This window comes from Platalea leucorodia (assembly GCF_965183815.1).
Source record: "Platalea leucorodia genome assembly, contig: HAP1_HAP1_SCAFFOLD_210, whole genome shotgun sequence".
In the NCBI taxonomy this organism is placed as follows: domain Eukaryota; kingdom Metazoa; phylum Chordata; class Aves; order Pelecaniformes; family Threskiornithidae; genus Platalea; species Platalea leucorodia.
This window is the reverse complement of record NW_028121349.1, coordinates 16,913-40,981: the sequence shown is the minus strand read 5'-3', so window position 1 is coordinate 40,981 and position 24,069 is coordinate 16,913. Positions and strand designations below refer to the sequence as shown.

The following is a 24,069-nucleotide window of genomic DNA, read 5'->3' as shown; positions in this document are numbered from 1 at the left end:
CAGAGAGGGATCTGGGGGTGCTGGCTGGCAGGGGGCTCAACAGGAGTCAGCAGTGTGCCCTGGCAGCCAAGAGGGCAAACCGCACCCTGGGGTGCAGTATAACGAGGGGCTCAAAAGAGGGGATGTTGTGGTTTAACCCCAGTCGGCAACTAAGCACCACCCAGCCGCTCGCTCACCCTCCCTCCCACAGTGGGATGGGGCAGAGAATCAGAAAAAGAAAGTAAAACCCGTAGGTTGAGATAAAGACAGTTTAATATGACTGCAGAGGAAGGGGAAATAATAATAATAATAATAATAATAATAATAATAATAATAATAATAATACACAAAACAAGTCATGCACAATCACCACCTGCTGACCGATGCCCAGACCGTCCCTGAGCAGCGATTGCTGCCCCCCGGCCAGCTCCCTCCAGCTTATATAGTGAGCATGACGTCACATGGTATGGAATAGCCCTGTGACCAGTCTGGGTCAGCTGTCCTGGCTGTGCTCCCTCCCAACTTCTTGTGCACCAGGCAGAGCATGGGAAGCTGAAAAGCCCTTGACTAGGATAAAGACTGCTTAGCAACAAGTAAACCATCAGTGTGTTATCAACATTATTCTCATCCTAAATCCAAACCACAGCACTATACCAGCTGCTAGGAAGAAAATTAATTCTATCCCAGCTGAAACCAGGACAGGGGATTATCCCACTGTATTTAGCACTGGTGCAGACTCACTTGGAGTACTGTGTGCAGTTCTGGGCCCCACAATTGAAGAAGGATGTAAGGTACTTGAATGCATCCAGAGGAGGGCACCAAAGCTGGTGAAAGGGCTGGAAGAAATGTCCTTTGAGGAGTGGCTGAGGACACTGGGCTTGTCTAGTTTGGAGAAAAGGAGGCAGAGGGGTGACCTCATTGCTCTCTACAGCTTCCTGAGGAGGGGAAGTGGAGAGGGAGGTGTTGATTGCTTCAACCTGGGATCCAGGGACAGGACACGGGGAAATGGTTCAAAGCTGCACCAGGGGAGGTTTAGACTGGACATTAGGAAGCATTTCTTTACCAAGAGGGTGGTCAAACGCTGGAACAGGCTTCCTAGAGAAGTGGTCGATGCCCCAGTGTTTAAGAGGCATTTGGACAATGCCCTTAATAACATGATTTATCTTTTGGTCAGACCTGAAGTGGCCAGGGATTTGGACTAGATGATCCTTGTAGGTCCCTTCCAACTGAACTAGTCTGTTCTATTCTGTTCTATTCTGCTCTGCTCTGCTCTGTTCTGTTCTGTTCTATATATATATATACCTTTTACAGGGTGGATCCCTCCAGCAGCTGGGCTCAGATGCTCAGTCTCCTCAGTAGATGCCATGGATACCAGCCTCCCCAGTTGCACGCACCTGGACATATGAGCCCCCTGAGGCCGCAGCCCCGTTCCAGATGCTGCCACAGACCACCCCAGTCACACACGCACAGACACACACACACACAAACTCTTAAGTCCAGCCACTCCGGTCTCTCGGTTGCTGGCACTAATGACATACGGGCTGCCTGAGCCCCTGGTCCTTCTCCAGTTGCTGCACTCACCCCCCTGCGCTCATGTGTTCACGCAGAAGAGAGATTCCCCCACACAGCAATGAGCTAGAAATTAAGCTTAATGAGAAGACAGGACAGACTGCACTGGTCGGGGTCCTCCCCTACACTTCCCGTAATAAGGCCTGTGCAACCCAAAAATGCTCTTCCCCTGCATCCCATAATGTGTCCTACGCCCCTAGGTGACAATTCCCTTAGTCCAAATGGTGATCCAGAGAGCTGCTCGCAGTGACTCCTCTTCGTGGGTTTCACACCTGGACAACGGGGCTGACGGCTCTCGCAGGGCAGCCCTGGAAGGAGCTGGGACAAGATGTTCCTTCCTCAGGAGCCTGTCATCTGGGTTCCCACCTGCCACGGTGCCTCTGTGCTCTTCTCGCTTTGTGGAGATGGGCTCTTGATGAGCTGGTGGCTCTCCTGTGACAGGTCTGGGAGCAGCTGGGGCAGGGTGTTAACTGAGTTACTCCTCCTGCCATTGGTAGTGCCTTCTTTGTGTGTGCACATGAGCTTCTTCTCACTTAACCTAACACAACCCAACAAGAACATGCATCTCCTGAGGCATCGGTATTTGCAGGTTACATACAAATACACTGGTATTATTTAGCATATTCTAACATAGCAGCTCATTGGAATTGCTGTCCAGAAATGCATCAGGATTGGGGGAAAAGCTGTGTTGTTGCACGGGCAATGGCTTTGTTCAGGGCCCGTAGCACAATCTTGTTTCTAAGACTGTAGATGAACGGATTTAAGACTGGGTACAGGACAGTGTTCAGCAAAGCCACAATTCTGTTTGTCTCCAAGGAAACATCTCTGGAAGTACACACATAGAGAGCAATGCAGCTCCCATATGCAATGGCCAAGGTGGTGAGGTGGGAAGAACACGTAGTAAAAGCTTTTTTCCTCCCAGCGGCTGCTGGCAGGTGCAGAATACAGAAAAGGATGCCCATGTAAAATGCCAGAGTTAAACATAAGGAACCCAGTAGGATAAAGGATAATAAAACAGAGTCTGTTTTCCAAAGCAGGCTGGGGTCAGAGCAGGACAATGTGAACAAGGGGGAGTTGTCACAAAAAAAATGGTGGATCTTGTTCGAGCCACAGAAAGTCAGCTTGTAGAGGAGGACCAGACGGTAACTCAAGACTGTGATGCCTATGACCCAAGTAGCAACAACCAGGTGGATGCAGAGCTGAGGCTTCATGGTGGCAGCATAACGCAAAGGCTGGCAGATGGCAACATAGCGGTCAAAGGACATGACAACAAGTAGAACCATCTCTGTACAGCCCAGGGCAAAATGGAAACAGGACTGGGCAAAGCAGCTGCTTAGTGAGATCATTCTCCTACCAGAACTCAGGATCACAAACAATTTGATGCTTGTGGAGGACGTGAACCAGATTTCCAGGAAGGCCAGATTGCTGATGAAAAAGTACATGGGGGTTTGCAGGCGGTGATCCACACACATGAGGAAAATGATGGTTGTGTTCCCCATCACTGTTGTCAGGTATATGAGCAGAAGGAGCAGAGAGAGAAATAGCTGCAGGCTTTGATCAAGCCCTGAGAAACCCTCTAGGATGAACTCAGTAACTGCAGTTTCATTTTCTGCTCCCATGCTGAATTTCAGTTCATCCTGCCGAGACAGGAAGATGGCAAAACCCAAGTGTGATTATTTCACCGTCTGGATGAAAGGAATCCTTCCTTCTCTGCTTCTTTCCTTTCTTGCAGTCTTCCTCCTATGTAGCACAGAGAGAGAGAGAGTCCTTCAAGCCTTTCTCACCCCCTGATTTTTCTGGTTTACATTTCAGTTCGAGTCCTCAGAGAATTTGTTGTCGTCTTTCTACCTTTCTACCTTTCTACCTTTCTCAAATCCCAAAGGATTCTTTCTCCAGAACAGAAGATTTTAAAGAGGCTGCGAGCTATTTCACCCCCTTCCTGGCAAATTCCACATTCACTCAGACCTATTGCAAACATCTGTCACACCTATGTGCCAAACTCATCTCTTCTATTGCACAAATGCTAAACCATCAAATCAAATGTGTATGTTGAAAGCTATTCTTTCTACTTTTCAGAGGTACTTGCCTTTTTGGACTAGGAATCCCTGAGAGTCTCTTGTTTTCAAAATAAGTAATATCCAGCATCTCTTTTGTAATCCCCTGCTTCCTTCCACACCTTCCAGCCACAGAGCTGTCTTAATCTCCAGCATGAGACTGACAAACATGTCAGGGGGAATGACCAGAGTGAACCAAATATCCAAGTGTCCCGATCCAATGTTGGGAGAGGTTTTGATACGATCCCAAGGACGAGATTAAGACGCAAACGAGGTCAAACGCCATACAACTGTTTGACTTTATTTTGGCAAACGAAGGGGTGAGGACCGGGTAGGGAGATGTGGGGGGAAAAAAGAAAAAATGAGAGAGAGAAAAAGAGAAAGAGCGTGCTCAGGCGGGTGAGAAAAGAGCCACGTAGTGGAACTAGCTACCGCCACTCCAAGTCTGGTGTTGTCCCGTCGATCAAAGGTCCAGTCTCTGTGTCCGCAGGAGCAGCTTCCAAGGAGGTGCATGGTGTAGGACGAGAAGAGAAAGAGAGGAGCAGAGGCTGAAGAGAGAAGAGAGCCTCATAAGGTGCACGCAGTCCTTTTATACGCAGAATGGTTCTGCGTACATGCAGTTTGCGCTTCTGCTTTTCGCGCCGTGGTGTCTGCAAAGGCGTGCGTGCAGTTCATTGCCCCGCCTTTCGTGTCCTGGTCTCTGCATGGGCATCCTGTGGTGGTTTCGTCGGGGGCTGGATGTCGAACCCAGAAGATGGCGGTAGAACGGCACTGTCAAGACAATTCTGGTTCCATAACAGTCCTCGGAAGGACAAGGTTCTGTGGAAGGGATGCCTGGGGCTGTGGCACTAGTGGTGGAGCCAAAGGATGGCAACGGTGACTGCATTCCCCATGACAGCGAGCAGAGAAATCACCAGCAGCAGTGTGAAAAGGAGGGGTTTTAACTCATGAAGGACTGAAAAGGCCTTCAAGAAAAATATTCTTGCTCTGGTGTGGTTGTGAGGATCCATTTTGGTACCCGGTCAGTTGAAGGTGTGACAAGGGTAACTAATATCGTGCTTGGTGAAATTCATCTTGTTACCTTTGTCACCATTCCCTTCCCTTTTCTTAGGTTTCCTCCTCCTTCTTTCGTGGGCCTCAGAGCAGATGCCTAATTTCTCCAGTGTGGCAATCTGCTGTACCTCCACTATCCTGCCCAGGCTGCTGGCCAGCTTCCTAACCAGGGACAGAACCGTTTCTGCTCAAGGCTGCATGACACAGTTCTTTTTCTTTGCCTGTTGTGCAGGTACCGAGTGTCATCTGCTGGCCACCATGTCCTATGATCGGTACTTGGCCATATGTCACCCCCTGCTCTATGCCAGCCTCATGAAGCAGAAGCTCTGTCTCCAGCTGGCAGCTGGGTCTTGGCTAGCAGGATTACTAATGTCTACCAGAGTCACTGGGCTACTTTCCAAGTTACACTTCTGTGGTCCCAATGCAATTGATCACTTCTTCTGTGATTTTGCCCCATTGCTGGAGCTCGCCTGCAGTGACACCACGGTGCTTAGACTGGTTACTTTCATCATCTGCTTTCTGGATGTGGTCTTCCCCTTTGTGTTCACCTTGGTATCCTATATCTGCATCATAGCTGCGATCCTGAGGATCCCAACCACCACGGGGAGGCAGAAGGCCTTCTCCACCTGCTCCTCTCACCTCATCATGGTCACTGCTTTCTATGGTACCCTCATCATTGTCTCTGTGATACCCAGAACAGCCTCACTGAGGCAGCTCAATACAGTGCCATCCTTTTTCTACACCATCCTCACGCCCATGGCCAATCCACTCCTCTACAGCCTGTGGAACAGGCAAGTCAAGGGGGCTCTTGGAAATGCCCTCAGAAAGACTGTGGCCTGCATCGAGAGCTCCTACTAGTTGTGATCCACCAGGAATAAACAGGTTGCAGTTGTGTCAAGTGTGGACAACTCAGAAGTGCAGATTTTGTGTACCAGGTATATCTTTAGAAGTGCAGAATCTGGGGACTGTTTGGGGAATGAGAAGTGGGAAAAGAGAACTTGTGTCTTAAGGAAATACAGGTCTGGTGCTGAAGAATGTAAAAAACTTCCCTGGCTTTCTTCTTGCTTTAAAGTAACCACAATTGTGATCCTGCAAGTGGGAGCTGTTGAAATGCCACACCTGCCCAGGAGTGGCAGAAAACTTACCCGAAACATGCTGTTTTCTCTTCCGTTACCCAGCCAAGCTGAGGGGTGGGCTTCCTGTGTGTCTGGGATTCCGCAGGACATCTTCATATTGACAGTGAGAAGGGGGAAGTTGAATCAAGCCCTTCCACTGGACATGTCTAAATCTGAGTAGATGAATCCCATCCTTCCTGTTCTCTGGGATGTCTAGCAGAGGAGAACTGTGAAAGCTAGTCTGATAGGGCCAGCCCCTCTGGAAAACAAAAAAAAAAGTAGATCCTTCTTCAGAAGAAGGGTACACAAGTTGGGTCTCAGCTTCCCAAATTTTTAACACAGAAATCATTACGTTCCATTTCTTTCCTTCTCCTAATCTGACCCCCCTCCAATTCCCCTCCCCCAATGTAATTACGTATTTGTTTCCCACTGGCTGACTTCAATATGGCAACCTGAGTCCTCCTGTTTTCTTCTTTCTTGCAAAAGAGAGCAAGGTCATGCTCATGGGCCATGACTGAGCACATCCACCCACAGCAGCAGGCTTTCCCCATTCCTAGGCTGAGGCATGCGCACAAGATGGAAATGTCTCCATCACCCCTGATTTGCGCAAGGGCCTTCAGCCCTGACATACTCCCACAACACACTTATTCTTCCTCCACCCACAGACATAAATCCCTTCCCACTTCCAGGCTCAAATCATGGTTGCAAGAATTTGCCTCACTTCAGAAGAGGCCTTGAGCTTCCTGGATCTTCTGGGTGGTTATAGCAATGTTCCTGGCTCCCTCCAGATTTGATGGACTTCCTGTCTATAACAAGACTTTCTGACAAGCTTTTATGAAATGTTTGTTTTTCTGTCATTCCTGTGTGTGGAAAGAGTAGACACAGAAAAGAAAGAAATATCCACCAAAATGGAAGCTGAGTGAAGTGCCAGTAAGAACCAGGTGAGGCACCCCCCTGGCTGTGGCTTCCTGGCAAGAAGTCTGTCCTGAGAAGGGGATCCAGCCTCTGCCACTCTGGAGTGTGGAATCAGCAGTGTCCATGCCACCTGGCAGAGACTGTCTGTCCGAGCACAGTTACTGTCTTGTCAGCTTTGAGCATGAGCTTGAAAACGGTTGGCTGCAGGGGTAGTGCCAGCGGGATTATCAGTGCTCCAAAAGAGCAGTCCTTCCAGGTCTTTCTTGAGCAAGAACAGGAGAGTCATGGCTGAGGATGGGCTTTGGGGCCATGTGGGCAAAGCAGAATAGATGAGCAGCCCATCCCCTTAACTCCACTCACCCACTCCAGAAGGTCACAGTGACTGTGCTCTGGTTTTGATTCCCCTAAGCCCTCTCTGCTAGGCAGGGGCTCAGCAGGGAAAAATCTATGGCACTGGGCAACACAATTGCCCCAGCTGTACCACCCTGAGGACACCATCCCTGCGGGTGGTCAAACCATCAGCCTTTGGGTTAACAGCTGAGCATGCTCACCCACCCTGCCACAGGGACCCCAGCCAGGGCTGTCCCCGGGCACTGCTTTGCTGTCAGGACAGGCATCAGTGCTGAAGGAATGGGAAGGTCCCTGAGCCCAACACCCATCCCCAGCCCCATGGAGATGGAAGCCTGCTGTTCACCTCACCTGCAGGGCTGCTGGGGAACAGAGGGGTGCAGGGGGAGGCCTGGTGCCTGGAGGACAGGGTATAAGATTTCTGCCTCCATGTGCCCTCCGCGTGCCCTCCACGGCATGCCCTGGGATGCCATCGGAGCCTGGGGGCACATCAGTCCAGGGAGGGCATTTCCCTCACCCTGTTGCACTGCTGCTGCTGTGGAGCAGGGGACAGATGTGGCACAGACAGCTGTTGCTCTGGGTGGCAGAGGAGGCTCCTCTCCATTGACCCATCCCGGAGTGGGCCAGAGTGTGGGAGCAGCACCTGCAGCAAGAGCCTCCTTCTGCCCCATTGCCCTGCAGAGACCTTGAAGGGGCAGCGCTCTGCAGTGCAGCCCTGTGCCAGGATCAGGCCCCAGCAGAGAGGCAGTCCCAACTTGCCCCACATCACAAGGATTCAAGTGCTGTTTTCTGCAGAGGGTCCCTGGGCACCCAGGGGAATACAGGACTTGTCATAGGCACATCACGGGAGGAGAGTGCCTCTCCTGCTGGCAGGTGTCAGGGGGATGTAGCTCAGTGGCAGAGCACCTGCTTCGCATGTGGGAGGGCCTGGGTTCAATCCCCAGCATCTCCAGGGGTACTTTTGCCCTGACTCCCCAGCCTCAGGCAGGTGGGGGCTGGAGCTCGGGCACTGGTCCTCTCCAGGCCCTGTGGGCCTGCCCTGCCCACCCAGGGCTTGCCTGTGGGGTGAGGAGGGCTGTGGGTGCTGCCTCTGCTGAGCCCCCTCTTGGAGGAGAAGCAGGCAGCTGTGCTGGACCTGAGCTCAGGTCACTGCCCAGCACCACAGACCCACCCCACCGCCCAGGGACAATGCTTGGCAGTGGAGTGTGGGGAGACCTCAGGGAGGGGAGAGGTGTCAGCAGCACACTAGGAATCATTTCTGGCTGCGCTGAGAGATGTGGTGTGAGGGTGCTAGTCCAGCCCAGGCGTCCTTTGGGACCAGGGCCGCACTGCCCTGGTGGCTTTCCAGGGATAAGTGTCTGAGATTGTCCTGTCTCCAGCTGGAGATCCCATACCACATGGAAAGCACACCTCTGTGGCAGCAGGTAGGGCTGTCTGAGTTGGATGAGCCTGGGCAGGGCTGTGGGACTCCCAGCTTTGACATTTCTTATCCTGACCCTGTCTCCAAGTGCTTCTGCTTCCACCATCAGCACTGGCTTAAGCAGAGCCTCAGCTCAGGGCATGTGGAGCTCCTGAGGTCAGACACAGCCCTGCAGAGCTGGGGCTTATAGGGCTGGTGCCCACCTCTTGTTCCTGGAGTGTTTGGTGTCTCTGTCGATGCTGCGCTGGTGGGATCAGGGAGGCACAGGCCTGTCCACAGCCGTGCACAGGTGGGAAGGGCCAGATGGTGCCTTGGCTGCTCTGCCAGCTAAAACACCCGCAACCAAAACAGAGTGTGAGACATGGCCTTTCACTGCAGGGTGCTCAGCCCCTGGGAACAGTGAGCCCAAACTAAGAGAAATAAGGCTGCCCTCCTGTGGGCTTTCCACAGCCATGCTCTGCCCAGCGTGGGGCAGCAGTGCTGAGAGTTGGGGGTCTCACTGTGACCCCCCCTCAGGTAGGTCCTCAGGAGCTGCAGGAGCAAGCACAGATCCGGGGCACAGTGACAATCCTGCTTTGCAGTAGAGAACGGACCCCGCCCACAGGGCCAGACTGTTCAGGTCCCAAAAATGCCATGAAATGGGCTCTTTCTGCTCAGGTCTGCTGCTCCCTCAAGCACACCAGGCCTGTAGCTTACCTCCCTGAGGAAGAGGAGGCAAACCTGTACCAGGTGCCAGAGTAAGGGAGAAATATGATACCTGTGGGAGGGCAGAGGTGGTGGGGAGGTGCCATGGGACAGGCACTGGGCTCATCTCCCTGATCCCCACTTGGGGCACCTTGAGTCTGCAGGTCAGTCTCCATACTGCTCATAGGACCCACCATCCTGTGTTCAGAAGATAACACTCCCCTCTTTACTTCACTTGTATACCTTATTTCTCTAGAGATGCAGGGCTGGAGCTTATCCCAGTGGGAGTTTTCCAGGGGATGGAGGCTGTGCTTGCAATGTCCATGCATGTCACCCATCACCATTGGAGTCTCGCCCTGGGAACACTGCTCTCCCGTGGGGGCTGCCAGCAGGAAGGCTCGAGGGTATGGAGCAGAGGGATGTGTGAGCCTGGGCTTCCTCCAGATCCCCCAGGGTCCCCCCAGGGGTGGAGGAGCTCCCAGCAGGGAATGGGGCAATGCGGAAGTGGGAGAGGATGTTGGTGACAGCCGCCTCCTCCCCTCTTCTCCTCTAGGGCCAGATCCTGCTGTTGGCAGCAGTACTGAGCTGCAGCAACTCCCCACAGGGAGCCAACACACCTTCCAGGCTGCAGCAGAGGAGCCTTTCAGGGAAGCGCTGGAGGGGTGTGGACACCCACCAGTGGGAGCAGGGAGGGCAGTTTGGGCTCCAGGTCCTGCCCAAGTGTCAAACTCTTCTCCCCTCCTGGCTTCTGTGCTTTTTCTGCCCATGGGCGCAGGGGCTGGTGAAAGCCCCAGCCAAGGGAGAGGGACCCTGGCTCAGCTCCCAGCAGCACCTGTTTTAGGGGAGGGACACAAAATCTCCACTGCCATGGAAACGTGCCCACATGAGCATCCTCCTGGATGGGCCCTTCTCCAGGCCAGGGGCCAGACCACGGCTTTTGGCTGCAGCACACGTCTCGTGGAGATCCTTTCTCCATCCCCTGGCCCTCCAACAGTGCTGAGGGAAAGATGCCCCCATCCCCCCTGCTCCCATCCCTCCTGTACCTGCACACAAGTACTGCCCCAACACAAATCCAAACTGACACCCCTGGCGAGGCAGCAGGAGGGCAGGGGTGGGGGCTGGAGGGGAGCAGGAGGAGGGGGTCCCAGGGCTGCTGCGGGGCCTTACAGCCCCTGCTCAGGAAGAAGGCAGCTCTGTGCCTGTGACAAGAGTGCTCGGGGTCTGTGAGGGCCCAAGAGAGCAGAAAGAGCCCATGGAGACTGGGGTCCTGGCAGAGCATGAGGAGAGGGAATTCCAGCCCCGTGTGTCCCAGAAAGTGGCTCTGCACCCTGTGCTGGGGCAGTGTGGAGCACAGCTGCCTCCTAACCTTTGTGGGAGGTAATCCACGGGCCAGGATCCCCGCTGGGGCTGGCTGGGGTGTTCAGAGCACTGCGGCCACCTTAGGGCTCACTTCTGTGGGGCAACAACCCAGGGCTTACCCTGACATGGCAGCTCTGTCATGGCCTCTGCACTGTGGGGCCAGTGTGGCCCAGGCAGGGCCTGGGGGAAAGAGCAGCTGGAAACCCCAGGGTGAGGAAATGGGTGCTCCCGCTGGGGTGCATCACAGCACCTATCAGAGAGCCGTTTTGACTAGAAACTGCCTGTGGCCAGCAGGATGGAAATGGCTCTGTCAGCAGGATTATTCCCCAGGCACCAGGGGCTCTCGCAGCCCCACAGCCTGACCCCGAGCCTGCTGTCCCTGAGACGCGCCCCTTCCCTGCCGCTGTGCCTTTGTTCTCTGCTCCCCTGAGCAGCCTCAAGGAGATGACCCGACACCCGGGCAGGCAAGCAGCAGCTCTGGGTCAAAGCCCCCAGAGACTTTTAATAGGAACCAATATGGATGCACAGTGTGAAAATGGGAATAAAAATAGAGGAAACTCCCAGGCATTTCTGCTGCCCATGGTAAAGGGAGACGGTTCCCTGGTGCTCACAGCTCTCCCAGCTGCACAGGCCTCTCCTCCCTCCTGCCTGCACCCAGCTGCACAGCAGGGATGGGCTCTCCTGGCCTGGGGCTCAGGGACTGTTGGGCACCAAGCTCCGCTGTCACAGCCTTTGTGTCCTCACGGGGATGTGCCAGAGACACCTCTTCAGCATCATCATAGCCCATGCTCCCCAGGAACAGGGACGAGGTGTCTCCTTCAGCTCCAGGGACCCCAGCACTTCTCTGGGAGTGCAGGCTGCTCCCTGCAAACAGCAAGGCAGGACATCGCAGTTTGCCGCATGGGGTCCGTGCATCACCTTCCTCCCCACTCCTCACCACATTCAGCTCCTTCTCCCACCCCCAGTCCCTCCAAGGACAACTCCTGGGTCAGGTTCCCCCTTCCCAGGAGGTCTGGGTGTCAGTACGGTAGCAACTTGGGTGGCACCAGGGATGGCACCCCAGGAACCGGCAACGCTATCTTTCCCTCTCACCTCCGAATGCATCCCTGGGCCCTGCTCCCTCCGCTGGTGCCCCAGGCATTTCCCAAGCTCCCTGCCCAGGGGCAGCATCATCCCCAGGGTCAGAAACCTCCCTGGCATCATCATAGCCATCCCCTGGGTCACCTCCGGGCAGGACAAGAACATCTGAAAGGAGAGGGCAGCAGGTGATAGTAAGAAGACACATCCTGCAGAGCAGAGGATGGGAGGATGCGCAGGGACACAGGGCTGACACACTGGTGTTGGCAGCACCACAGGAAGCCCCCATGTCCTCCCCATCTGTGATGGTGACACTCAGTGACACCTCTGTCCATCACATGGCTGCAGGGAGATCAGCCCCTTCCTGCCTCCATTACCTGGTGCTGATTCCACACCATCCTCCTCCTCGCTGTCCCCAGGGGAGGGCTGCAGCTGGGTCAGGGACTCCTCTGAATAGGAGCCTGGCGAGATGCACAGCGGGTGTTAGGGAGCAAGCCCCACGGACCTGTCTCATGGTCAGCGCTGCTGGGGAAGGGGGACCCACAGAGCTGGGGCTGCATGGGGAGGAGGGCTGGGAATCACCCTGCTCCCCCGGGACAAACACCGTCTCAAAGGTGCTCCCAGAGCTGCCCTAGCGCAGCCTTTCCCTCACTCCTCGGGTGTCACATGAGGTGCAGGGGCAGGAAGAGAGGGGCTGTCCAGCTGGGATGGGCAAAGCTGGTTGGGAGGAAGCTCCTCTCCCGGGCCCAGGACCTGGATGCTCTCCCCACAGACCACACAGCCCCAGCGCTGCAGGGACCATGGGCTGGGAGGCTTCAGGGGATCAGCCCTGTGTTGGGGCCAGGGGAAAGAGTCCTGCAGATGGGCCTGCAGGGAGGACCCACACCCACCTGAGCGACCAAACCTTGCCTGCTTCTCCCACACTGGGCTGTAACCAACCTCCTCATACGTGGCCTCAGGGAAGAGCTCCTGAGCCCTCCTGGAGCCTGGGGACAGAGGCAGGGCTGGCAGAAGGACAGGCAGAGGGGCAATGGGACACCACTGTGCTCCCCCAAACCTGTTCCTTTGGCCAGCCCAGGACTGGTCTGACAGCACAGCCCCACTGCGCTGTCCAGGCACGGCCGCCACATCCCCAGTGAGGGCAACATTGCTGTGGAGATTATCTGGGGCAGCGTCACACTCGCATCATCCTTTCGGAGACAGCGCTCATGCCCCTCTGGCCCCTGGGTTATTCCCTGCCTTGTCTAACCTTGGAGCAGCTCCCATGTTTCCTCTCCACCCGGAGCTGCCCCTTGTCTGCCCCATGGGCCTATAGCAGGGCCCCTGCCCTGCCAGGGAATGGGCGAGGATGGGCAGGGCTGGGCAGAGGGACAGCTTGGGGGCCTGACACCATGGAGATGGAATCTACTGCCCCATGCTCCTCCTGCCAACTCCCTTGCCCCAGAGCCCCCTCCAGCACTACCCAGAGCACTGCCAGCCTTGGCCATCCCCACTCTGCCATTTCTCTCCGCGCCCCATCACTACCTCCCCCCGCCTCTGGGCTCTCTCCATCCCTTGCTGCTGGTGCCCCACAGCCAGGCAGTCAATGGGGTGGTGCATAGGACAGGTGGCAGCACACAGTCTCATCCCCCCAGCTCTGCCTGTACCCCTCAGTGGCACCCCGCAGCACCCCACAGCCCTTCCAGGAGGCATGGTCCCTGGGACTGCTATGGAAGGACCCACCTCTGCGCCCAGCCCTGGCGTTTAGCGCTTGCCCAGCCAGGAGGGCCAGGAGCAGGCAGAGAAGGGCCCCCAGGATGATGCAGATGATGATGGGCACTGAGACTCTCCCGCTGCTGGTCAAACGACCCCGGGTAGGATCTGCATGGGCAAGAACATGGAAGGGGCAACACCAGGCCTGGGAGAGGTGGGGGCAGCACCAGTCCTGACTCCCATCACTCAAGGCAGCAGAGGGTGGAGGACCCCAGGGCTGAGTAATGGGGAAGCTGCCACCCTGCTGAGGAAATTACAGACCTCCCCAACTCTCCCACCACCACCCCAGTGTCTCCTCCTGGGAGCTTCACACCCCAGCAAGGAGCCCCTTCCATCCAGCTGTGGGTCACAGCCTGGTGCTGGGGATACCCAGCCTCGGGCAGGAGGACGAGTTACCTGCTCGGGGTGGGGATGCTGCTGTCCTGGCTGGAGCTGCAGAGGAGGGAAAGGAGAGCTGGGCTGAGAGGACGGGTGTGCAGGTACTGGGGAGCCTCCTTCCCAACACGCCCTGGGTGTGTCTGGAGATGTCCCTGACACATCCCACCCAAACTGCCCCTCCAGTAGTGCTAGAAAGGGAGGCCGGGACAGGGCCCACGGCCTCTGCTCTGGGCAGCAGGCAGGATGGCACAGGCAGCCCAGGGGACAGCCCTGGGGCTGCAGGGCCCCCCAGGCAGTGGCCTGAGGACACCCAGCTCCACTGAGGCTGCTCCCCACCTGGCGCCAGGCTCCTGCACTCTGCAGGAATGGTCTCACTCCTGGGAGGTCAGGGGCCATGCCAGGACCAAGTGGGTGAACGGCCTTCTCTAGCTCCCTGCCAACACCTGAACAAGAGGTCCCAGCCCTGCCACTCACCTGAGCAGCGCACAGCAGCATCTTCCTTATGCCGGCAAGCACCGCCATCCCCGGGACGGGCCCAGCAGTCCTGCAGGGACAGCTCTGTCCCCCGGCACTCCACCTGCTCCAGCCAGATGGGGCCTTGCCCCATCCCAAATGCGGCCTCATTCAGGGCAGACACCGCAGGGCCACAGCCCAGCTGCCTGCACGCCACCTCGGCATCCTGCATGTCCCAGGAATCGTCGCACACCGTCCCCCAGGAGCCACGGTGCCAGACCTCCACTCTGCCCGAGCACCCGTCCTCGCCTCCCATGGCACGAATCTTCTCTCTGTCTGGGGAAGGCAAAGACCTCCCATGGCACCCAGACAGCAGGCAGAGCCCTGCCAGACAAGAAGGGTACACAGAGGAGTAGCTCAATACCTGTGCAGCTCGTGGAGTTGGGGCATGGGGCCAACGGGGCTGGGGACATTTCTGGGCATCGCCCTGAAGAAAGAAACCCTGTAGTGAAGGGGGCTGGTTCAGGGGATCGTGCAGAACACAGCAAGGCTGAGCTCTACTTGTGCCTCCCTGTACCATCTTGGTCATGGCAGCATCTGCATCCCAGTCATTCAGGGGACACGCGCAGTTCTAGGGGGACCCTGACTGCTCAGCCCCTAAAGGTCCCTGGTTCACAGAGCAGCAGTCGTGTTGTCTATGGAGGGGAGGCTCTTCTGAACCCTGTCTGGTCTCTTCTGAGACCTCACCTGGAGATGCCTCTGCCTTCCCCAGGCGCTTCTGGCAACGTGGGTGGCAACTGCTGCTGGACATGTGTGGCTGGGGTCACATTTGTGCCACCAGCAGGAGTAAGGTCTGACATGGAATGAAAAGCCCCTCCAAGCATTTTTTTTGCATTTGGCTGTGCCCAGCAGGGAGCAGGAGCTGGGGTGACACTGGTGCCTGAGTGGCTCAGAGTTACTGTTGCAGGTGATGTGGATCTCGTCTCACAGGTCTTCACATGACTGTGTGTCCCAGGGAGTGGAGGGACACTGCCAGAAGGAGCTGGTTTTCTCCCCACACTGCACGTTATCCAGCCAAGCAGGGCCAGACAGCCTGCCATAGGGCAGCCGTGTTGCCAGGGATCCTCCATCCCCGCAGCCCAGCTCCTTGCATGCCAACGACACCGTGTCAAGAGTCATCGAGTTGGAGCAAATGCTCCCCCACGTCCCGTTGTAGAAAACCTGCAGGCGCCCGGAGCAGCCGTCGCTGTTCTCCAGCCTCAGGGCCACGAACTCTGGAAGGAAAGGCACCAAGGGGAACAGGCTGGTCTGGGGCTGTGGGAGAGGGGACGCCTCTGCACCCCCCGTGCCCTCAGCCAGGCAGGGGCATGGCCAGCGCATCCCTCTTGCACCCAGGGGCAGAGAGAAGTCCCTGATGCACTGACATCCCTGCCCTTCCCGCTAACACTGGGGAACAACTGAGCTCCCCAGGGCCCCCCAGTGGGACTGAGGGTGCCCGTGCATGGGTGTCGGCAGCATGGGCTCAGGCAGGAGTTCAGAGGCAGCCAGGGACAGCCTTTGCTGTGCCAGGCTCTCCACACATCCCGGCCTCCCCAGGAACCAGGGTCCCACCACAGACCTGAGCAGATGACTCCTGCGTCCTCTTTGTGCCCGCAGTCGTGCTGCCCCCAGGGCCTGGCAGGGCAGTCCCAGAGAGCAGCTTCATCCCCGGAGCAGTTCACGCCATCCAGCCAGATCTGCCCGGAGCCTTCCCCGAACCGAGCGGAGCCAACCGCCTCCACCGCCCCTCCACAGCCCAGCTGGTGGCAAACGACGGCAGCATCAGACAGGTCCCAGCCATCGTTGCAGACGGTCCCCCAGCTGCCCTGGTAGTAGATCTCCACTCTCCCCACGCAGCGCCCAGACCCATTCACCAGCTGGACCTGCCGGCTCCCTGCAGTGGGGAGAAACCCCCGTTGCTGTCAAGGGCTGGCTGCCCACCCACCTCATCATCTGGGGGGCCTGTGCAGTGCCGCTCACCCCAGCAAATGACTCCCACGTCCTCCACAACCCCTGCCGCCAGTGCACTCTCGGGCAGGGAGATGTTGCATTGGGTCAGGTTGGTCTCCTGCCCTGTGCACCGGACCCCTCGCAGCCCTACGGGGCCTGTCCCTCGCTCAGGCTTTGGGGGGTTGTAGGCTGTCTCTGCCTGTCCGCACTGCAGCTGCCGGCACATCACGTTGGCCTCCCGCACATCCCACTGGTCATCCAGGACTCTGCCCCACGTCCCACGCTGGAAGATCTCCACTCGCCCGTCGCACCGGCTCCCTCCACCCACCAGCCGCAGGGATGCAAAGCTGGCTGAGCCTGGGGAGAGCAGAGATGCCACAGCCATCGGCGGCACCGGGGAGCATGGCACCCTTCAGGGAGGAGGGCAAGGGGGAATTCTCCGACCAAACAGGACAGGATTGAGCCTTGTGCTGACAAGAAGCAAGGGCAGAGCCCTGGCCCACTCTGCAGCTCATACCCAGGTCTGCTGCTGCTGGGGGCACCCAGGCAGCTCCTGCCTGAGTGGTGGAATGAGGCTCTGCAGGGCTCTCTGTGGGGATGGGATGTGGTTGTCTGCAGCTAGAGGGATGGAGCAGAGCCCTGCAGCCCTGTCCTGGGCTCATCCCACAGCAGAAAAACACAGGAGCCCAGGCCTGCCAGTGGCACCAGGGCCTAAGCCGCTGCCCTGGGGGCAGATGCCTGCCTCCGTTCAGTCCCCTGCTCTCCCACAGCACAGCAGTCACTCTGAGCAGGCAAAGCCCTCCAGAAGGCTCCTGGGGAAGCAAGGGTTTCTCCAGGGAGAAATTCAGCCCGGTACTGCCATGGGACCCATGCTTCGGGTGGCCGTGTTGCACACAAAGGGCAAATGGAGTTAATGCAGCATTTTCCCAGCACTCACCTGAGCAAATGACAGCAGCGTTGTTCCCATGGGAGCACGGTGAGGCCCCCAGGGTGATCACTGGGCACTGTCCCAGGTGAGCTTCAGTCCCATCACAGTGGAATGAGTCTCTCCAGACAGGGCCAGTCTCTCTCCCAAAATGTTCTCCTCCAGGAATGGACTCAGCAAACCCGCAGTTGAGTTGACGACAGAGAACGTGGGCATCCGAGAGATCCCAGCGGGAAGCACAGAGGGTCCCCCAGGTCCCCAGCACCTGGACTTCCACCCTCCCCTCACACGCCGTGCTGCTGTTCACCAGCCTGAACCCTGTGTACTCTGGGGACAGAGAAGGAGGACTGAGGGTGGATTGGTGCTCTTGTACCCTCAGTAGCTGGCGCAGAGGCCAGAGGGACAGCATGCCTTTCTTCTCTTGCACTATTTTCATGCTGCAGACAACCCATCACCCCTCCTGTCCTCACACCCGGCCCAGCACAGTCTTTGCTCTGTTCCCCGACCCCTGGCACAGCTCAGGTGTTCAACACCCCACCCTGAGTCCTTACGTGTGCAGGTGACAATAGCGCTGTTCGTGTGGGTGCAAGGCTGGTCCCTGGGGGTCCCCCTGGGGCAGGAGGCAAGGAGGGATTCATTCCCCACACACTGCAGTTCTCCATCCCACATGGGACTCATCCCTTCTCCAAAGTGGGCTGCCCCAGCCACAGGCAGGGCCATGCCGCACTGCAACTCCCTGCAGACCACATCAGCAGCTTTGGGACCAAAGTGGGAGTCACAGACAGTTTTCCACTGGTCCCTGTCATGGATCTCCACCCGTCCTGAGCAGTGGCTCTTCCCTTCCACCAGCCGGACAAATCCTGGAAGAAACAAAGCAACTGAGAGCGCTCTGGCAGTTCCCACAACACCTCCAAGCAAGCCCTGACCAAATGACCCATTGCACATCCCAGGGGAAGCTGTTGGGAGAGTGTTGGTGACACAAACACATCCAGGCCCCCCTGCACCTCTTCTCTACACCATCACAGCACTAGAGGGTATGTGTCTGTTGCAGACCCACAGCAGACCCTGCAGACCATGTTGATGCCTTTGGGAACAAAGTGTGAGACACAGTTTTCCAAGGGTCCCCATCATGGGTCGCTACATGTCCTTAGAAGGGGCTATTCCCTCTGACCAGCCAGCCAGATCCCTCAGCAACCAAAGACCCCTGAGAGTTCCCACAGCCCCCTGGCACTCCCCTGACCACGTCCCACCTCATCTCCAAGGTGGCCAAAGGCAAAAAGCCCCACGACCACCCCAGCTGCTCTCACAGGGTGCTGATGGCACAAAGAGAGCAGGGCCCGCCTGCCGCTCCTCAGAAATCAGCCCAGCCCTTGTGGGCTTGCTTCCCTCCCAAACCCACTGCCACAGGCACTGCTCAGACAAACTGCTGCTGCTCCACAGACCTTGCGCTGCCCGGCACTGGTCCCTGGGCACTGCAGCACCCAGAGCACTTGGGGTCCAGGGAAATGAGCCCAGGCGCTCTTGGCTGCTGCAGCTCGCTCTGCCCCACTGAGCTCAGGGCCAGGCATGAGGAACCTCCTGGTGCCACCAGAAACATGCCCTGTTCCCAGGGGGGTCTTGGGCTGTTGGGGCACTGCTGTTAGATGGGACATGTCACAGGGCACAAGTGTAGTGAGGCTCAACCTGCGGTTGGTGTCTGTGCCAGCCCCCTGCTCTGGCGCCTGCTGGGGAAAAAGGTCCTCCGTCCTGGCCAGAGTGCACTGCTGGATGCTCATGTCCCTGGCCAACAGCCAGGCAGAGGGCAGGAGAGTGGACAGAAGAGCAGCCCTGGGCTTACACAAGCTCCCAGTGCAAGGGCAGGCACAGAGGAGAGCCAGTCAATGCTGGCAAATCCAGAAGTGCAAGGCAGGCAGGGGCTGGGACAGACATAAGAGGCTGGGCAGCAGGTCAGCACTCCTGGATGGGACCGTGTCCCCACGGGCAGGCTCTCATGGGGTGACCCTGGGAGAGGTACGAGGTGCCACATGCCACCCTGCTCCTCAGACCAGGCCAAGCGCTCCTCCTCTCCGAGCAACCCCTTTGCTTCAGCCAAGGGACTTCTGTCTGCCAGGGAGGACAAGCCCAAAGCAGCTACCATCCCATGCCCTTCCCCAGTACTGTGGGTGGCCACATGAGTCACTCTTGGTGCCCCTGGCATGGGGGGACCTGGCATTGGGCACTGCCAGGCAGGTCCTGGGTGAATAAGAGGAGAAAGATGGGAATCAACAGACAATGCAGGGCAGGGTGGGGGATTCACCTGAGCCAGCTCAGGGGCCAGGCAGGGTGTGGGCACCTTAGGTTAGGCTCCCTCTGGGCTTTTCCCAGGGACTGGGAACACCAGCAATGACAGTCCCAGCTCGGCAGTGTGACTGGCCACATTGGGCAATGCTTTGCTGCCCACTTGTTGCTCCCTGAGGGCACAGCCAGATCTCTTTCCCTGTCCCAGCCCCAGAGGTGGGGAACAGGCTGTCCCCTTACCTGAACACATCACTCCAGCATCCTCAGCATGATCACAGTCATTTTCACCCCATCCTCCATGTGGGCAGTCAGAGAGGGCAGATTCGGTGCCATTACAGCCAACATCATCCATCCAAATGGGGCCAGATCCTCGCCCAAAGTGTCCATACTGAGGAGCTCCAACAGCAGACCCACAGCCCAGCTGCTTACAAACCACTGCTGCATCGTTCATGCTCCAGTAGTCATCACTACACACTGTCCCCCACTTGCCCTGTTGTTTCACCTCCACTCTCCCAGCACAGTGCCTGCTGCCGTTCACCAGCCTCACCTCCACAGCACCTTCAAACACTGACATAGGACCAGTCAGGACAGCACTGAGCTCTGGCACTGTGGGTCTGAGGGAACCCCTGCCCGGGAGGAGTCAGAGGTGCCAGGGTGGGAGCCCACTCCCCTCCAGGCTGTCCCTGGGGCAGTGCAGGGGCCCCTTCTATCCCCACAGGCTGCGCAAGGCTGGGGATGCCCAGCTCCGGTCCTGCTGGGTCATTTGTGGCCCCACACACTTTGGCACCTCCTTCCACCACAACGGCCCCCTGCAACCTGCCCTCAGCCCACACCCACCCAGGGCACCCACCCCTCCCCAGACAGCACCCTGAGAAGAGACCTGCTCCCACCAGGACTCCCCCAAGCACACACTGCTGCTTCTCCCCAGGGCCCCGAGATCCCCTGCACCACAGCCTGCCCTGGGCATCTCCCAGCTCATCCTCCACCCACAGTCCTTTCCGTGTCCCCTCTGGTGCAACATGATGATCCCAGTGAGCCCTCCCAACCCATGCCCCCTCCTTGTCCTTGGGCATCAGCCCAGCCCTGCCCTTGTCTAGGATCCCCCAGGAAGGTCACCTCTCTGCCAGCCTGTGGGAACAGACACCCCAGTTCCCTTGTCTCCACAGACACAACCTGCCCCCCTCAGGCTGGAGCTCACCCCAGTGCTCAACACCCCACCCTGAGTCCTTACGTGTGCAGGTGACAACAGCGCTGTTCGTGTGGGTGCAGGGCTGGTCCCTGGGAGAACCCCTGGGGCAGGAGGCAAGGAGGGATTCATTCCCCACACACTGCAGCTCTCCATCCCACATGGGACTCATCTCTTCTCCAAAGTGAGCTGCCCCAGCCACAGGCAGGGCCACACCGCACTGCAACTCCCTGCAGACCACATCAGCAGCTTCGGGACCAAAGTGGGAGTCACAGACAGTTTTCCACTGGTGCCCGTCATGGACCTCCACACGTCCTGAGCAGCGGCTCTTCCCTTCCACCAGCCGGACAAATCCTGGAAAAAAACAAAATAACTGGGAGTTCCCAGTGGCAGTGGCCAGTGGTTCCCACGTGGCAGATACATGGCCACATCCTGCAACACCTCCAAGCAAGCCGTGACCAAATGACCCATTGCACATCCCAGGGGAAACTGTTGGGGGAGTGTTGGTGACACAAAGACATCCAGACCCCCCTGCACCCCTTCTCTACACCATCACGGCTCTAGAGGGTACGTGTCTGTTGCAGCACCAGGCACCCCTCAGACAGCCTGCTGCTGCACAAGGCATCCTGTGCTGCCCGGCATGGTCCCCCCAGCACTGCAGAGGTGTGAGCAGTTTGGGTCTGGGAGAACTGGTCTAGATGATAATGACTGCTGCAGCCTGCTCAGCCCCTGCAGAGCCTGGGACCAGGCAGGACCATCACCTTGATGCAGCCAGAAATGTACCCCTCTCCCAGGGGAGTTCTGGGGTGTTGGGAGGTTCCTGTTAGGGGCAGATGTCACAGAGCACAGCAATGGTGCAGCTGTTACCATGGCTGCTGCCTGTCCAGACCCCTCCAATGCCTGCTCGGATAGGGTGTCCTCAGCCAGGCACACAGTGCTCTGCCCAGAGGTGCACAGGTCCCAGGCCAACGGCCAGGCAGAGGGACAGGAGACCCACATGCCCCCCTGGGCTCATGCTGGCTCAGAGGGTAACAGCAGGCACAGATGAGAGTCAGTAAATGATGCCAAAGCCTCTGTTTCATGGGGCAGTGTGGGGAACCATGGGCAGGCAGGCAAGGCTGGGCAGCAGGTCAGCGCTGCCTGCATGGGGCCATGCCCCTGTGGGGCTGTCACAGCCCCAGGGACCTCCCAGTACGAGCCTGTGCATGCCGTGATGCAGAAGGGAGCAGCCAGAGTCAAGCAGCTGCCAAGCTCCTAAGCCTCGCAGTGCTGGACCACACAGCCGAGCCCCGGGGACAGGCAGCGAAGGGCTGTGTGCCACCCTGCTCCTCTCCCAGGGCCCAGCACTCATGCTCTCCAAAAAGCCCTTTTGATTCAGTTGAGGTACTCATGCCTGTCAAGGGGAATGACCCAGGGGACCAGCCATCTCATGCCGTTCCTCCAAGGTGTGGAGTGCCAAGCAAGTCCCCCCTGGTTTCTCCAGCACAGGGACCCTCAGCATTGTTGGCTGGGAACTGGCAGAATGGGTGGAGACCAGTGGAGATCAGTGGACACCCCGGGGCAGGGATGGAGGATTCATCTGCAGCCCAGGACACTGACTGAAGAGGGGCTGAGACACTGTGGCAGGGTAAGTTCACCCTGCGGTAGGCTTCCTCTGGGCTTTTCCCAGGGACTGGGAACACCAGCAATGACAGTCCCAGCTTGGCAGTGCAACCGGCCCCATTGGGCAATGCTCTGGTGCCCACTTGTTGCTCCCTGAGGGCACACCCAAGGTCCCTTTCACCATCAAATCCCCAATGGTGAAGAACAGGCTGTTCCCTTACCTGAACACATCACTCCAGCATCCCGCCTACGATTACAGTTATGTTTACCCCATCCTCTGTGTGGGCAGTCAGAGAGGGCAGATTCAGTGCCATTACAGCCAACAGCATCCATCCAAATGGGGCCAGATCCTTGCCCAAAGTGTCCATACTGAGGAGCTCCAACAGCAGACCCACAGCCCAGCTGCTTACAAACCACTGCAGTATCAGCCATGTCCCAGTGGGCGCTACACACGGTCCCCCACTGGCCCCCATGTTTCACCTCCACTCTCCCAGCACAGTGCCTGCCACCATCCACCAGCCTCACCTCCACAGCACCTTCAAACACAAACATGGGACCAGTCAGGCACAACACCAAGCCCCAGCACTGCAGGTCTGGGGGAAGCCCCTGCCCAGGCCATGTCAGAGGTGCCAGGGTGGGAGCCCACTCCCCTCCAGGCTGTCCCCAGGGCAGTGTGGGGGTCCCTTCTATCCCCATGGGCTGCGCAAGGCTGCTTGTGTGCAGTTCTGGCCCTGCTGGGTCATTCGCCATCCCACCGCACAAGGCACCTTTTCCCACCCCAATGGCCACCTGCCCCCTGCCCACACACACCTGCACACTGTGCCCAGCCCTGCACAGGGCACCCTCTCTTCCCCAGCCCAGCACCCCCTGGACAGCCCCCTGTACCCAGGCCTGCAGCTTCCCATGCAAACCGCCTGCCCCGGCACCATCCATACCCACCCCCACCCCCAGGGCTTTCTGTGTTCCTACCGAGACGATTCCGATGATGCCCCCACCCACATCCCCTCCTCACCCCTGGTGTCAGCCCAGCCTCTGCACTGGGCCGGGCCCCCCAGGAAGGATGTCTCTCTACGCAGATGCCCCCGTCCCCTTCTCTCTGCAGGGCACAAACTGCCCTCATGGGGTCAGGGCTCCCCTGCAACAAGGGGGCAGTCAGCAGCACACAAACCCTCCGGGGTACCCCAGAGGCTGGCAGTGCCCTGGGCATCTCTGGGTGCTGCCGTCACCAACTAGGCCACCACCGCCTCCAGAGGCACAGTGCTGGGCATCAGGGGGTCCCAAAAGGGTACCCCAGGACAGGCTGTCTATGAATCCAGCCAGGCACAGGCTGCCTTCAACACCGGAGCCCTGGAGGTACTCTCCCACCCAGGCAGGCAGGCACAGGGTCCATGGACTTGAGCACCTTCTGACCCTCATCTCAGTAGCACCTGCAAAGCAACCCCATTCCCAGACAGATCCAGATGACCATGCTGGTACCCGCTGGCCCTGGGCTGTGGGACAATGGAACTGGCACTTACCTCTGCACAGCTGTACCCAGAGGAGCAGCCACAGCATCTGAGGGGACAGGAGTCCCTCTGGGCCCATCCGGAGCCTCCTGCCCTGCCAGCACATCCCATCCGCGCCACACTCCCTGCCACAGCTCTTGGGGACTCATGGGGACAATGATGACGGGAGGGCAGTATATCTCTGCAGATCCCAGCCCAGCTACAGGACAAGCCAATCAAAGCAGCAGGACCTTTTTAGACATTATCGGGAGCTATCTCCCCTCCGACACAGCCCAGCCCTCCAATGAACTTCTCCAGTGCCATTCATGACCATATATGAGAGACGGCTCTGCTGCAGGTGTCACGTCACTGTGGTGGGGGGCCGTCATAGGACAGGGCTGGTCGGGGAGCCGGGGGGCAAATGGGTTTTTCACCCCTTGAACCCTGCTG

At 57.9% G+C, this 24,069-nt stretch overlaps 2 protein-coding genes across 2 annotated transcripts; one reads left to right on the top strand and one right to left on the bottom strand.

The window, feature by feature from the left end:
- Nucleotides 1–2,213: 2,213 nt before the first annotated feature.
- LOC309603835 (olfactory receptor 6E1-like) lies at nt 2,214–4,277 on the bottom strand (the record flags this gene model as incomplete). Its single annotated transcript, XM_082338735.1, has 2 exons — nt 2,214–3,142; nt 4,217–4,277. The coding sequence occupies 2 exons, from the start codon at nt 4,275–4,277 to the stop codon at nt 2,214–2,216; spliced, it is 990 nt and encodes a 329-aa protein (XP_082194861.1).
- A 471-nt stretch (nt 4,278–4,748) lies between these two features.
- Nucleotides 4,749–5,513, top strand: LOC309603834 (olfactory receptor 6P1-like; the record flags this gene model as incomplete). The annotated part of the gene is made up of 1 exon (XM_082338734.1): nt 4,749–5,513. The coding sequence occupies one exon, from the start codon at nt 4,749–4,751 to the stop codon at nt 5,511–5,513; it is 765 nt and encodes a 254-aa protein (XP_082194860.1).
- Between the last annotated feature and the right edge of the window lie 18,556 nt (nt 5,514–24,069).